At 40.0% G+C, this 16,638-nt stretch overlaps 1 protein-coding gene across 1 annotated transcript in view; it reads right to left on the bottom strand.

Moving 5' to 3' along the window:
* Positions 1–16,638, bottom strand: part of MAP1B (microtubule associated protein 1B) — a 68,974-nt gene that overhangs the window by 51,183 nt on the left and 1,153 nt on the right. Inside the window, exon 2 of the mRNA XM_083465141.1 lies at positions 8,628–8,729. Within this exon, the coding sequence (XP_083321267.1) occupies positions 8,628–8,729 (102 nt within the window). The remainder of the gene's footprint in view (positions 1–8,627; positions 8,730–16,638) is intronic.

Below are 16,638 nucleotides of genomic sequence, written 5' to 3'. Positions count from 1 at the left end.
TAGCATTGGTAAGAATGGCAGGGAGCAATTGATGGAGAAGAAAAGAAAAGAAGCAGGAGCTGTGTTGGGGCAGGGAATGGCTGGTGGGAAGGAAGAAGAAGCACATCAAGTTTGTTGCTCATTTTAAAATGCTAATAATGGTTTCTAAGGCAGGGGAAGCAAACTTTTTAAAAGAACCCTAACTCCACAATTTGCAGCCCTTTTTATATTCTATTCATTTATTTATTCATTTGTAAAGCTGAGGATAAATGGGGCCACTGACTTTAAGCATTCGATTCCTGAATTCTCAGACTGCGCCATGTAGTGTAACAGCTGAAACACAGCTACTCCTATTTATTGAACTAATGATTCTATAGAAATACTTTTGTGTCTCCTGTCTTGCTTGTAATTGGTGGTAAAGGGTTATTATATAGATGCTCCTATTAGCTTGCCTAGTAAATGGCTATACTCTACTGAATCATTATGAGATGAATTAAAATCAGATTCTCCTATTTAACATAAAATGACAATGTCAGCAGGGTCTCCTTCCACTTGATAATCCCCAACTTGACATGCAATGACATTATCCCACTGAAGCCAAAGACAAATTATAATTCTTGATGTAATTACAGGGTTTAATGGGGAGGGGGGAGTTGTTAGGGGCAAAGCAGCCATTCCCACTTGGGTTTCTTTATGAATACAAATGGAGGAGCCACAAACTCTATATGTGATTTTTGAATCATGCTGTGATTCACCTCCAAGGAGATACCGCAAGACTTAATTACTGTGCCATACACAAATAACCAAAGTGTGTTAAGGTTTTGGAATTATTGTACAAGATCTGTTTTGTTTCTGCATGAAACCTTCCCCCTTAAAAAAAAAATCTTTTAAAAATAAATAGAATTAGCCAAAAAATGCAGACAGTAAAATATTACAATTGTAAGTTTTTAATAAGTGCTAAATTTGAAGGCTCCTTATTACCTACTGAAGAATATTTAAATCTTTTTAAGTCTTAATGAACTTCTCAGAAATTGGAGTGCTGCAGCTTAAAACTGATAATGACAACTTTAAAAATTCAATAGACTAGGACAAATGATTATGAGTAATATTAAATTAGCAGACTGCTAAATCCTGTCTTCAGACACATTAGAGCAAATGGGCTTTTATGACTCTCCTAATATATCTTTCAGATGGCTAAAACATTTAAAAGGTGTATAACAAAAAATCTTCAAAAAGTTAAGGTGAAAGTTATTTACTCAGATCTGATAAATTACCAATTCTATAGAGAAAAAAATAAACAGAAGCTTCCAAGTTCCAGAACCTACTGGGACTCTTGTGGTTCTTGTGGATGCCAGTACAGTGGTCCCTCGGGTTAAGTACTTAATTCGTTCCAGAGGTCCGTACTTAATCTGAAACTGTTCTTAACCTGAAGCACCACTTTAGCTAATGGGGCCTCCTGCTGCTGCCGCGCCGCCAGAGCATGATTTCTGTTCTCATCCTGAAGTTCTTAACTTGAAGCACTATTTCTGGGTTAGTGGAGTATGTAACCTGAAGCGTATGTAACCAGAAGCGTATGTAACCTGAAGCGTATGTAACCCGAGGTACCACTGTACTGTATTTAAGGCAACCACCACCCTTGGAGTGCCCAGACCCAGGGCTTTGTTTTTTTACGAGCCTTGCCTCCTCCTGCCACCTTCTAGCTGCTGCATAATCAGGGCTGGATTAGCTGTAAAGCAAAATAAGCACGTGCTTAGGGCATCAAGGAAAGGGGGCACCACAGAAATTTTAGTCTTTTAACATGCAAGATTGCATGTTATTGGTTTTCATTATTAGTTCAGCACAGAAGTGGTTCTCAAAGTTTTACATGTTTTCTACATGGAAATCACTATGTGCACTCAATGTAAAATTGAAATCTGTGGGAATTCATCCCACTTTTTCCTACATCGAACTTCATTCCATACTGGAAATGCATTATATAACCCTTTTTTTTTGGGGGGGGGACTTTGTTGCCCTCTTTTTCAGCATCAAACGTTTTAGCTCATGTATCCAGAAAGCTATTTTACTTTAAAGGCCAGCACTTTGGTCAGAAGGTGCACAATATAGAAACCAGGTTTGACACAGCACATATTCTACTTTGCTTCTTCAAAACACATTCAGTTTTAATGCTACTTACAGTTGGTGAAATCATAGGGCTTCCCCCCACCTACAGAATGAACACAATCCAGGGAACTTTTAAGACATCTGTTTTCCCCAACTCATTGTTACTGTGTAGCTACAGATAGCGATGCTTTGGTACAGTTGCTAACAGCAACGCCTCCATGGAGAAAACTAAGGAAGGATCCATCGGCATGAATCAGCTAAATGAATCTAACCTCTGTCTCCTAGTCACCATTTTCTTTCTCTCTAAGAGAAAGTATAAAGATGTGCATTGAAGATTTCAGTCAATTAGGGGAGTCAGAGTGGAATAATCCAAAGATCTGCCAAGCCATTATGATCCACTCTTATGAGTTATTCCAGAAATAACACTCTTCTGCAATCAGAAATCTTAAGACTGCTCTTTATGAGTTTAATGAAATAGTTGCATAGCTGCTTCAGTTTTTGAAGCAGCTTTAACTTTACAAATTTGCAAAACTGCTGTGCCATGGGGTATTGAATTTTCTTCGCACCACAGTATATCTACTATGAGCACCTATGAGAGGAAGGGCAGGACATAAATTTAATAAATAAAGTAAATAGTATTAAAACTTCACATTAGTTTTTTTTTTAAAAATCCCCAAATATAGAACCTCACCCATCACTCCTAACAACTACCCCCTCAAAAGTGGGATTCACTTACAATTACAAAATTAAACAAACCAGCATAATAAAAACAAGGGGGTAAGAGATGTAGATGCAAGTCAACATAACAAAACAAAAATAACCGCAAAGAGAAGTTCAGAAGCTATCAAATAAAAAAAATAAGAAGGTCAACAATAGATCTGGTGATGGTCATAAGAGAGGGATCCAACCAAACTTCCCACAGTCTGGGAGCCACAAATGTTCTTGTGTACCTATCAGTCACCCCTCTGAAACTGGCAGAACACAAAGCAGAGTCTCAAATGCTGGATGCAGTAAGTGGGCAGATTCATAGCAATGCATGCTAGCTATCCCTCGAAAATGTTAAATGTCTTTGCAAAGCCAGATGACAAAGCTGGAATGCATTTAAACCATTATTTCACAATATTGTTTCACAGTGCTCCAAGTCAGCTGGTAGAGAACAAACCATTCCAAGGAATGGAGGAAAAGGAAGTTAAATAACTACAGCTCTATGCTTATAGCTACTCCTTCCTATCCACTACTATAAAACATAAAACCTCTTTGGAATGCACAGCTGTTCTTGCTACATTCCAGTGGTTGCAGCTCTCTATTCTGCACAGACTTCCACATGCACCTTACGAGTATACTAATGAAACTGGATGGAAACCAGCACTGCTTGAACCACACCCAATATTTCCCTATTTTGTTAAAATACACCATGTCCAATAATCCAGCGACATGCATATGCTTTGTGATTTATTTTAAGGAGTTAAAATGAAAAGTATACAAGATCAAATGCTTAGCAGGTGAATACTAGCATGCCACAACTATCCAGTTGTGAAGCAGCACAAGTATTAAGACTGAAATGGCTATTCAGTTACAACTCAGACTTGTGCAGTCTTCATTCCTAATTCGTTCATCACTCCATGTAATATTAGAAGTAGAAGAAGAAGAAGAAGAGTTTGGATTTGATATCCCGCCTTTCACTCCCCTTCAGGAGTCTCAAAGCGGCTAACATTCTCCTTTCCCTTCCTCCCCCACAACAAACACTCTGTGAGGCGAGTGGGGCTGAGAGACTTCAGAGAAGTGTGACTGGCCCAAGGTCACCCAGCAGCTGCAGGTGGAGGAGCGGAGACGCGAACCCGGTTCCCCAGATTACAAGACTACCGCTCTTAACCACTACACCACACTGGCTTGCTAGAGAGCAAGCAAAGCTTAAAGTTTAAAATGGAAATGCTTGCTGATAATTAAGAAAGTGTTCTTTGAAACATAGTGTTGTGGGATAATGAATGGGTATGAATATATTAATCAAAGAATTAATATTGGAATATTGATGACTTTAACATACTAGTCTTTTCCATGGGGCCATTAAAGCCTCATTAAAGCCACTGAATTCAACAGGACTTACTCTCCAAGTAAATGTGTATAGCACTGCAATTATACCTCCTCCTTTCAAGTTATCGTGAAACAGATTGGTAAAAACATGGGGGTAGAAGCCAGTTGATGCACTTATGCTCACTGAAGGGCTTTTGTTCCTTTGGACACCTCCCTTAACAGAAGAAGGGAGGCCTTTTCTGATTTCCCTTGAAACCCCCAGCACAATCTAAAAATAGACTCCAGAGAGTTGAAGAATTCACCAAACAAGGTGGAAGGGTTGTAGAGGGAAAAGTGAATTGGTAAATACCCCCTACTCCTCTTCTGTTATTAGATATGTATGCTACATCAAAAACCCTTTCCATTGGCATCAGCTGGATTCCACCATGAACATTGGTTTAATTCTCCATTAATCCTTCATCAGTTATTTTCCCTTGTTGTTTCTGCTCCTGGACACTTTCACAGATGTAATATGGGGCATGGGTTGGATACAGCAAGACTGCATTTATTGTGGTAGGCATCCTTTTTGCCCTTCTGCTGCAAATGGAAGCATCACACTGGCTCCGCCCCCTGAACAAGCTGCTTACCACTGCATTATGACATTTGGGTTTCTTTGTTGTCATAGCAACCATTAATTAGACATCTCGATTGTTTAACATAAAATACACAATGCCGACACCAGTGCAAAATTTGTTGTTTAACTTCAGCAAGGGTCTTAAACAGCAAGGGTACTATAATCTCATGAAGTGAAACTCTACTTTGTGTATCATGAGGCTTAGGTGCCTCCATCTTACAAGGTTTCACTGCCTATTGTGACTACAGTCACAGAAGCATCCTTGGCTTGGCATTGTAAGGAATGGAAGAACAAAGGCCCACAGAGACAATGAAATGGGCAAATGTACAAGTCAGGCTGCATTTCTAACTATGCAGCTAGGATAAACACAGATGCATCCTATAATGGTAATTTTTAGTGTCTTGAAAACAAACCTTGTTTTTTAAAAAATAAATAAATTCTTAGGTGTTTCAGGTTTAAGACAGATTGCTTTCCATGCCTGGAACATTGCTTTCCAGCATTTTGTTCAAATACTGCAGTTCATGAAACATATCCACAACTGCACGCCATAAAGGTGGTGATGAATTAGTCACATGCAATTAAACTGTAATCCGACACAATGACAGATTAAGCGTACAAGTCTAGACCAAAAATATTGTTCCTGGAAAATATTTCCTAGAGTACACCAAATCTTTCCATTCAAAAGATAATATAATCCTGCTTTATTCATTTGAAAAGGAGGATTTGCATTATTTTAGTTCTTGAATGAAGCTATCAAACACACTGGCCACGTTAAGAGTTTTAACAGCCTTTGATCAAAGTGAGACATTTGCTGCAGTGATTTCTCCAATTTCACATCCAATCCGGTGGCTTCAATGCACACACCTGGATCCTTAGAAGTATACACTGAGCTCCACATCTGAAGGTACTTCCCAATTCTACTATTTGCGCTTTACAACTAACATGGAATCTGAAAGGAGACAAACCCTTTGTACATTAGCTTCCCACTGTGCAGAAAGGCACATAGCTTTGAATCAACCACCTGGTGTTTCTTAAAACCTAATCCTAAATTTGGCGTGGTCACCATATATATCCTTAGGATGCATTTTTTTAAAAAAAATATTACTGAGTTGAATTTATATCCCGCTCTTCCTCCCAAAGGAGCCGAGGGTGGCAAGAGGTGTGCAGATAATACGCAAAGAGGAATGCAGAGTCACAAAACATCATCAAGTCAGGATTAGAACAGCGCTGCAATAGTGCCACAAGTAGCTAAGCTGCACCAGCGTTTAAAACTTTTACATCAGAGTATTATTAAATCAGATTTTATGTTAAATACTTTAGGAATAAAATCTCACCTATCCTCTCTCACTACATTAAAAAAAGATGTATCTTCAAACAAATATGAAATTGGCTCATACACTCAGCACAATCTGCATAGTGTACAATACTGTAAACATACTTTTGAACTTGTGGAACACGGCCATTTAGAAGACTACATCCACATATTTGTTTCACTGTTTTGTAGAAGCCAAAAAAAGACAACCCAGAGCCATTTCTTTTTTCTGAATTTCGGGGGGAAATGCAATTGCCAGTTATAGTTTCTGCTACAAAATCTGATGCAATGCTGCAAGAAAATGAATGAAATTACAGCAAAAGAAAACAGCAGTGTGATCCAGGCCAGGCCAAAATACTATGAAGTGCAAGACACACAAAAATAATCAGAATGTCATTGGTGATAGCCAGTCCTGGCATTCGGCAGGATCCAAGAAGTAGCTCATTATAAGCTTGCCTATATTGCTACTTATTTTTTATAAGAAAATAGGTTTTTGTTCAAGTTCTACAGTTACGGAGAGGCTGTTTTTCCTCCTACCCAAGTATTCTGTGTTGATCCTTACCTGAACAGGTCTCCTCTAAGAGTAAGGCTGAAGTCTATGCATACAACAGACTAAGATAGTAGAACTGACTCTACCTCTTCAGACTTCAGGAGCAGACTCACACTGCTTCCCTACATTAAAGAAATCCCCTGCAAGTAGAAAGTCTACACAGCAGGAAGTATATCTAAAATAAATCTGAAGATTATTTTGAAAGGGAAGACCTCTGCCTGAAGCAATGCAGCCCATTTCTACTGCCTAATTCTGCTGCATGTGTACATTGGGGCTAATTCCTTGTGACTAGGAGAACAGTCCTAATCCAAGGCTGGGGTAGAATGGAGCAGCAGGCTCCTCCATTGATAGGATCAAGCTTTGTTTTTTGCCCTGCCAGCTGCAGACTAGCACAGAGGCCTGGCTTCATCTCCTCCTCAGGTATGAACCAGCTTTGAATCAAACAGAGCCAACACCATAGCACACCACCACCCTGCCCTAAAATATCTGCTTTTGAGGTCTTATGACAGCTGCTGCAGGGACTGATGCTGTCAGCAGTAGCATCACCACACTTTAAGCAGGTGCACCAGGGACAACTGCAGCAATGAAGCCAGCACCCCAATAATTCCTTTTCAGCAATGTGTATCAGGGGTTATGATTGCTCTACCCCTAACTAAGTGGGACTAGAGTCCAGGCATGGCCAAACTTGGCCCTCCAGATGTTTTGGAACTACAATCCCCATCATCCCTGACCACTGGTCCTGTTAGCTAGGGATGATGGGAGTTGTAGTCCCAAAACATCTGGAGGGCCAAGTTTGGCCATGCCTGGACTAGACCAAAACAAGCAAGTTCAGCTTGATAAACACCCCAACACTTTCCAACAAGGGAGTGAGATTCCTAAACATTTTGGCAAGACCTTTCAGAAGGTCACTTCAGCTTACGGGCAGGTTCACTAAGCTCCGTGGGTAGACTTAAGAGTTACTAAATTTTATCCTGAGTGTGAGTGAAGACTTGCTAGCATTTTATTTATAAACTTGAGCATACAGACAACCCAGGCAAGTGTTAGTCACTTAACACAACACTTTCCCTCCTTACATGAGCCTTATGAAGGGAACTGGGTCAGGAAAGGCATGTGAACACACAAGCTTGCAGAAGAGCCAGACTGAGACTGAACTCTCTGTCTCTGTCTCGGTCTCCCTCTCTAACCCAGAATGTGTTTAATTTATATTTATATCAGGGTCCTAACTAACAAAATGAATTTCAATAGGGACAAAGGTAAGGTTCTACACTTGGGCAGGAAGAACCAGCTGCACAAATATAAGATGGAGGACACCTGGCTTGCCAATAGTACATGTGTAAAGGATCTAGGAGACCATAAGCCTAACATGATGCAGCAGCAAAAAAAATACTAATGCCATGGATGGCCATTAAGTACTATTTGCTTATTCAAATTTCCATGTCAATCTATAACCACTTAAGAACTCTGACCAATTATTTTAAATGTAACTACTATGGCAGAGTTACAATTATTTTAAATGTAATTGATATGCAGAGTTACAGTTTAGGCAAAAGTGCTAACCCCAGTTACCTGAGAGTAAGCACCATTCAATTCAGTGGGGCTTTCTTTGCGCTATTATTTTATTGCACAAAAGGGAGTATATGAGGAAAATGTAGAACTCTGCAAAAATGTTTGTCCAGAAACAGAACCCATGTGCAAAATAGGATACACAGCATAGCTGTTTACAAGGCTTTTTGCCCAACTAGGAATATTTCCAGGGAATTAAATCCCCCGGAGTTCAATGAGACTTACTTCCTTGCAAGCATGTTTGAATTACAGACTATGGCTGTGATCCCATGTTTATATCCACTGTGTGGTGTTATTTTTAACAGAAGAGCCACGAATAATTCTATCTACATGAACACACATTATCCAAAAGGCTTGTTTTGCCATAGGGGGAAATAATAGTTTGATGAATTAAACTGAAATCATGCTCCATTATGCCAGTAAGTTTTTTTACATTCTTCTATGCTGTTTATGGGTAAAGACAGAAAAATAAAACCTACCCCGCACATCTGGAGAGAATCGAGCCGAATGGCGAGACACAAAAAGCTTAAGTTCTTGATCCAAGTTGCATTCAATGAGGTTTGTGTCCCATGACCGGATCCCTAAAAACCAAGATAAATAAAATACATGTAATTATTGGATACAAACAGATTGCGTATTTCTGAATTTTCTTTTAATAAAATCTGTGCCCTGTCTGAATACCCTATGCTCTTAAAAGCCACATGGTGATTAAAAATAAATAAATTATCTGGCCTCATTTTCCAGGACCCCATCCATCACCATGCTGAGCATTTTCTAGTTCTTCTGAATACAGTACAGTAGTTGTTGAATGAATTTCTGCTCAAGGCCTTGTAAACACAACTTTTAGACCTGTTACTAATTTGGTTATTATGTAGCAGGATTACGGGGTGACAACTGATAATATTTTCAAATCTGTTTACAACATAGTTAATTTGGAATGGTTTTTTTGTTTTGTTTTTACTCATTCTGCATGCATAAAATTCTTGTAACTTCTTCCTAGTAACTTTTTTTTTGGTAACATTTTATTTTCAGTAAATTAGTTTTGCTTATGCACCTGAAACTTTGCTTATGCAGCTTAAATAAGTTGTAACATACAAAATACAAAACTTCCCTCGTTGAAAAATACTGATTACAGATACGATACAATACAATGGACAAATCTGTTATTCTGATTTACTTTGAAAGCGTACATTGGATTTAGGGTATCTTGGGTCAGCTGAGACCACATTTCTTTCCTCACAATCACTAATTTGAATTACATTGCCCACTTCTTTATGTATAAACACAATGGAAGAGTGAAATTCATTTATTAGTCTTTAGCCATATATGAAAGTGTGGCTAAAACTCAAAAAGGGGCGACTAATTTTGAATAGGCCACATTTAGTTGGTGTCTTTCACGCTTTCATTTATTACCCATATGACTCAAAATCCAAATTCCTATCACAAGAAGGAACATTATTTTTCATTTCTTCTCACAACAGCAACCTTGTCAAGCTCTTGTTAACCACACTGCAATTTACAAAGAAAAGCATGAACCATAGTGCTATAAATAGTAGCAGTTATAGCAACTACACCAGTGTGCCAATCTACCCTTTTGTTCTGGGCTTTCCATAATAAATGGGATTGTTGGGTTACATAGTTTGTGCTTGGAAGAGGGCCTTCAGCTAGCTAGCTATTTGATTCCCAAGCAAAAGTGCCTGGGGTTGGTGGACAGGGAGTGTTTTGAAGGGGCCCCCTCTGGCAACCAGCCTATCTCCTGCACCAGTACTATCAGACAGACAGACGGGCAGGCAGGCAGACAGACAGACAAGACCAGGCACCATAGGGCTGTAAGTAGTAGCCTGAACACTGTCAACTAGCACCACAGCCTGACAGCTCCTTCTAGGCTGGTTTGGCAGTCTTGTTTAGGGAAGCTTTTAATGTTTAATAGACTATTGTATTTTAATATTCTGCTGGAAGCCGCCCAGAGTGGCTGGGGAAACCCAGCCAGATGGGCGGGGTATAAATAAATTATATTATTATTATTATTAGGCAGTCTTAAGTCATTCCATTGGGTAGCACACCTGCTTTTCCATCCTTTGCACTTGCTTTGCCTCAGCCTGCACTGCTTCACCTTGCTCCACTCCATCATTATATTTGATGAAGTGAAGTAAGGTGAATCTGACTTCCATCCTGTGTGCGACTAAAACTCTCATCCCTGACTCTGATCTAGTACCTCATCCCTAGCCCTCCATCCATGTTTTCTGGCTTTAGCCCTCATTTCCATCTCAGATCCAGACTCTGTGGCAACTTGTGACAAGCCCAAAGCCTCACAACTTTCTTTATGCAGGCAATCACATCAGTGGATGCTAGTCTTCGTTTGAGGCCTGTATGTATGAGGCCCTCTTTTTCTAGTGAAGAAATCGCTCACTTTTCCCTTTGTAGAACTCCAATCTCTCCAGTACATACCATCCGGACCTGCCCATCCAGGAGGTCAGGTGAGCAGTCGCAGACCTTGGGGTTTCGAATTTCAATGGCACCCTGTGCAATACCAAAATTCAGTGCCCCAAACCATCTCTCACCTTCCATTCTACATAACAGTTGTGGTGCCCCTATGGCAACACACCCAGTATGACCAAACAGGTCATGCTCACCTAAATCCACCTATGAGGTGAGGCGGCAGGATCCAAAGGGGCAGTAGATCCCAATTTAGATCTTTATTTCCCTCTTACTCCTGATGTAGATGTTCACTCACCCCCAGATTAATGTGCTGCACTAAAACTTTTAAACCAAAGTGCACTTTAAAAAAAGAAAAAGAACAGAATTTTACTGTTTGCTTGGGAAAGGCTTCCCTGTGATACAGGGCTCTACAAGACACAAATACTAAATGTTAAATGCACATAACAATCCAAGACAGTTTTAGGATTGTAACTATATATTTAAAAAAGCCTGCAAGCAGTAGTTCTACATGGCAGAATAAGCAGAGATGTCTTGAAAAGCAAGTCCAAACTAGTTGCTATGTCGTATTTCAAAAGGTCACTTGCCTGTTTTCAGAGGGAGGAAGTCAAAACAAAACCAAAGTATAGAAGAAAGTTAAAGAAAATCTAAATGGTTAAATTTTTTGTCTAATGTTAAAAAAAAAAGCAGTAGAATCTAGAAGATTGTGCTTATATACTTGTGTAAACATGTGCATAAGAAGCATTTAATATGGGAATGGGGATCCTGTGAACCTACTGATATTGGTGGAGTACAACTCCCATAAAACACAACCACTGGCTATGCCAGATGGGTTGGTGGGAGTTTGGGTTCAACAGCATCTGGAGGACCACAAGTTTATCATCCCTCATTTAATATATGGAGCTTGAAACCATGGAATGGTTTTCTAAAAATAGGGGAGCTTTACAGCACAGTAATATTAGAATGGGTGAATACTGCTAGTTGGAATTAAATGCTAGTTTATATTTTAAAAATGTACCGTACTATGATGCGGCTAAGGAGACATCATTTCAAGGGACCTAGCTAATCATATAAAGCTTTTAAAAGTTATGTGAGAGCAGTTTTAAATTCCAGCATTTTCTAGCTTACATTCAAAATGCTTGCAATAGCAACAAAATCTCACTAGGCAAAAAAAAGAAAGAAAGTCTAGTTTTCCTCTTAATACGGTTTTTGGGAGTAGTGGTTATTTTATGTGCAGTAAAATAGAGTCACTCCAATGGTGGTTCTGTACCACCAATGACATTTACAGTTGCTTGATCCTTCTGTTGCACATGATCTTGGCAAAAAAGGGGGGGAGGATGTCTTAGACAATTTTCACACAGTCCTTATCTAATTTTAAAACAATCAGCTTGTCAGACAGATTAAAAATGCCAGATATAAATGCATATATGTTTTAAGTGCATTTATATGTTCTAGAACTCTCCATAAGTGTTACATACAATGGTTAAACAAACTTTGAGGCATACTGAAATACTTACAGATGTGTTTTAGATGGAAAGAAATACTTAATGAAATTTGCTGATAATCCCTGATGAGTCACTATCTGGCTATTGCAAAAACTTATGAGATTTATATAGGATGAAAAATTAATCTGCTGTATTTTTGTTGGATATGTTTACTAAATGTGTCAGTCATATAAGCTAAATCATGTTCCCAACCATTTAGGGCACTGGAGTTTCTGAATTCAATTTTTGCTGAAAAGCCTACATCATTTAAATTAGAATGGACCTTCATCCCTGTTCCTTGTGGAAACTTCCAAGATTCAGTAATGACCACTAGTGTCAGAGTCCAAAAGGGGGGGGGGAGGCAGATTCACACTTTGAACTGACTCATAACATCTTCCTCAACCAAATGCAAAACTGTCTCCACTGAAAAGTATAAGGAGAAAGGAAGATTGAGCCTGCAATAGGAATATAGATAATACTAGGTCAAACTATTTGTCCTTCTAACCCAGAACTGTCTGCGTGCTCACTTATCCAATTTCAACTAGAGATGCTACAGATTAGACATAGGACATTTGTTCACAAAACATCTGCTGTACCACCAAACTACAATCCTTCCCCTAAAGAAAGAAAAAATCCCTGAAAGGTGTGGTGCCCAGGATATGTCCAGGAACAGAGCCTAGGATTTCTTCCACTGAAAGCAATAATCATACTCTCCATCCCAGAGACCAAGAAGCCTGAGCTTACTGATCTGTGACCTGTATCACACATGCATATCACCTATCTCTTCCATACTTAGTGGCTGATGAATATGCCATGTGTAAACCATGCCTTAGGGGACGCGGGTGGCGCTGTGGTCTAAACCACAGAACCTAGGGCTTGCCGATCAGAAGGTTGGCGGTTCGAATCCCCACGATGGGGTGAGCTCCTGTTGCTCAGTCCCTGCTCCTGCCAACTTAGCGGTTCAAAAGCACGTCAAAGTGCAAGTAGATAAATAGGTACTGCACCAGCGGGAAGGTAAACGGTGTTTCCGTGCGCTGCTCTGGTTTTGCCAGAAGCGGCTTAGTCATGCTGGCCACATGACCCGGAAGCTGTACGCCGGCTCCCTCGGCCAGTAAAGCGAGATGAGCATGCAACCCCAGAATCATCCGTGACTGGACCTTATGGTCAGGGATACCTTTACCTTTACCTTTTAAACTGTGCCTTACACTTGAAGGTTAGAATAAAGCTGCAATCCTACACAGTTATGCATATAGCCCCCATCAAAGTCAACAAGAGGATGAAAAACTTCACCAAGCAGATAGTTTTCAATGACATTTATTCTCAGTGTCATTGTATACAGCCAGAGATTCAAAAGTAACAAAAAGAAATAGTATTACTGTACTTTGTGACAGTTCTTTGTTCAATCCAGTACAGGGAAATATCAAAGAGAGGATGTTTTGACCCAGTTGTTTAGTGTAGAGATACAGATATGATTTCTGCTTTGAATCTGACCTTCATTTCCTTGCAGATTTTTACTGCTCTTCCATAGAGTATATTCAGAATTTGTTTAATGCAACACAATAATACAGTGTTCATATTTCATGGTCTCCATTGTGAGCAACATTCAGTATCATTTGTCATGTGGTTAAGATTGAATTGAGGTGTGTGTGTGTGTGTGTGTGTGTGTGTATTCTTGTGGGGGTCATACTTGCAATGATCATTCATGATCAGACCACCTGAAGATGGGCCATCACAGCACAAAGCATTAGGTAGCCAAATTGAGTGATTTGCCTTCTGATGTTTAAAAATAAACTCCAGTCATATATCATTTGTATATCATGCAGTATCGTTGAAGCAAACTGGGAATTGTGTGGATCAAAGCCAGGACTATGTCTTGAAAATAAAACGTCGTAACTTATTAACAATCCATTGCCAGCCATCCTCAATACAGCTCCATGATTCAGCAGTTCTGACAGAAACATGAAAGAAACAACACAAAATTCACTAATACAGGGGAAATCTGGAAAAATATATATAGATAGTCTGCTGTTATTAATGTGAGTGACCAATGGAATTCCAATTGAGATCAAGTTATTTTCTTCTGTGAGAAGAGTAGAAGGCCTTACAGCAGACCCCCCCCCCCTCCATTAGCAACCAGGGCACACCCACAAATCTTGAGTTTCGTACAGATCCTAGAGTCAAGTCTTTTACATATTGAAAAAGGGTAGCCAGTGAATTAAAACAAATAGCTTATGGAGATTATTAAATGATGCTGGACAAAGTCCCTCTTGACAATATTTAGAACAAAAACCAAATCTTCATCCTCCAGATCATTCAGGATAAACCTTTAATAAGTCATCAGTACATGAAGTCTTCTCAGATTTCTCTGCAGTGAGTCTCATTAATCTCATTAATCCAGCATCTTCAAGGGTGGTGCCCAAGGCACAAAACTGAGAGCACAGGTAAGTTACGTGAAATACTGAGGCCCTTGCTGGGAATGCATATTTCAAGTGAGAACTTAATATGTCCACTCATTAACTATATAATCAAGCTCCACAGAAAAAGAAAAATCTGCATTCTTCCCCAAACCAGGTTCAGCATAAAATCATTAATAAGAGAGACCCTGGATTTCTAAAAATAGCATGTATTGCTCTCAATTCAGCTTTTTAAAAGTAGGCATTGTTTCTAAGGAGCTACAACCAAACAATAAAGCAAGTGGGGGAGGGGGAAATGGTGCAGTAAGAAAACTTATTTCTTCTGGGGCAATGTGAGCAAGTTGGCATCAGATGCCTTGAGAGCACAACACACATCCATTTACTATATCAATTATTAATAACTTTAAGTAAGTAACAGCTAGTTCAGGCTTAAGCTAAAACTTCAGATAAGGCTAAAAAGAAAATAACCAGAGCAGTCTAAAACAAAGACTTTCATTCTGAGCAAGTGTCAGATAAAACAGGTCAATTTATAAAAATAGCCACCAATGCAGGCAGTCCCATCTTCGCTACAATGTGGATTTGAGAAAAGATGCACAAAGAAATTATGGATTCGAACCACTTGTAGGGAGTGAAGCAACAATAGGAACCAACTGGAGCCCTCCATCTGCTGAACCACACCTATATAGCAAGAATGTAATCAAGGCACTGCCTAAGGGTTCTTTGAAAATGGCAGATTCCTGAAATCCCTTGTTCTCTCCCAGATAAAGCCAAAACCCACTAAAAAAAGAAATGCATTTGCTCAAAAACTTAATATTACTAAGGACTTGTATGAAACCTATGAATACAGCCTTTTAACACTTGTGTATCATTTATCCCATTTGCAGTGCACAACTGCATCCCCCAGAATGACACAATGCAGAGCATTATATTTAAGATCATCTATAAGAAATCCACTTGTTTCGGCTAGTATTCCAATGTGACTTTTATAAAATAAAAGTTAACAATACAGTTCTATAGCTGGGCAACGTCTGTAGTTGAGCAATGACAAGATTTAACAGGGAACGTGCTCAATATTTTATAACCAGAGCTTCTGTCCTTTATTGTTACTAGTGTTTTTCTTGGAAAAAAATCTTTCTGAAGTCTCAGTTTTGTTCTAAGGTTCCTGAAACAAACCCCAGGATACTTATGGCTTAAAGTTAGAAACAAAGGAAGCTGCAGCAGCATCTCTTGTCAGGAGCTGCACCTTTTGCAGCACAAGAGATCTCCAAATCTTTTTTGCTTCAATTTGCAGGCAGCAAAGCCTGTCTACTTTCCGATGCTTATTTAATGCATTTTTCTTTTTCTCCTTGACTGTGTAAACGCCCTTTGTCCGCTATGGGCTGCCATAGGGACCGCACTGCGGACTGCACCACGCCCACAAGCCGGTATCTCTGGGCAGACTCCCCAGCAGCAGCACCAAGAGGCGAGAAAGAGAAAGCAAAGGAGGGACTGTTGCTGGCTCTGCAAAAGACCTGAACGACCTCTGCTCTGCCCAGCTAGTTGGGGAGGGTGTCTAATGACAATGTTGGGAGCGAGAAGGCGGAATGACTCACAGAAGGAAAAAGTGGCGCAAACTCAAGATCAACTGCTTTCAGAGGATGGGAGGAGGGGGTGATATCCCCTTCCCACCTTCCTTGTGCCAATTGGCGCAGCTAAATGCAAAAAGCCAGAATTGCAGATCTTTGGAGGGGGGAATCAAAGAGCCTGTCTCCCCCCTACTCTGTTGCTGCTGCAGGATTCTCAAGAGCCATGAGCATCTCAAGGCACCGCTATCAAGTGAGACAGAGGGATTCACACAACCTTGGACACCCACCCACCTGCCCAAGAAAGAAATCCCCACTGGATTCCTGCAATGCCTCCTTCTTACATGTTCTGCAATACAGGAGCCGATTTAGAGACTCTTGTTTGATGAGTGCATATGTTGTACAAGCTTCCCCAACCACGACAGAGAAGGCGGTGGTGGTGGTGGGGAATCAACTTTTCTCTGACTGTATTTCAGGGTTGTTGTTTTGTTGGTTTGCTGTCAAAGTCAGCTATGGTTAAAAACAAAGCCATTAATTATAAGGGAGCCCTTTCTTCCATCTCGCCCCCCCTCCCCAGCGCGCGCGCCACCTCCA

Source organism: Podarcis liolepis, assembly GCF_965112155.1.
Source record: "Podarcis liolepis genome assembly, chromosome: 11".
NCBI lineage: Eukaryota > Metazoa > Chordata > Lepidosauria > Squamata > Lacertidae > Podarcis > Podarcis liolepis.
This window is presented reverse-complemented; position numbering and strand designations above follow the sequence as displayed.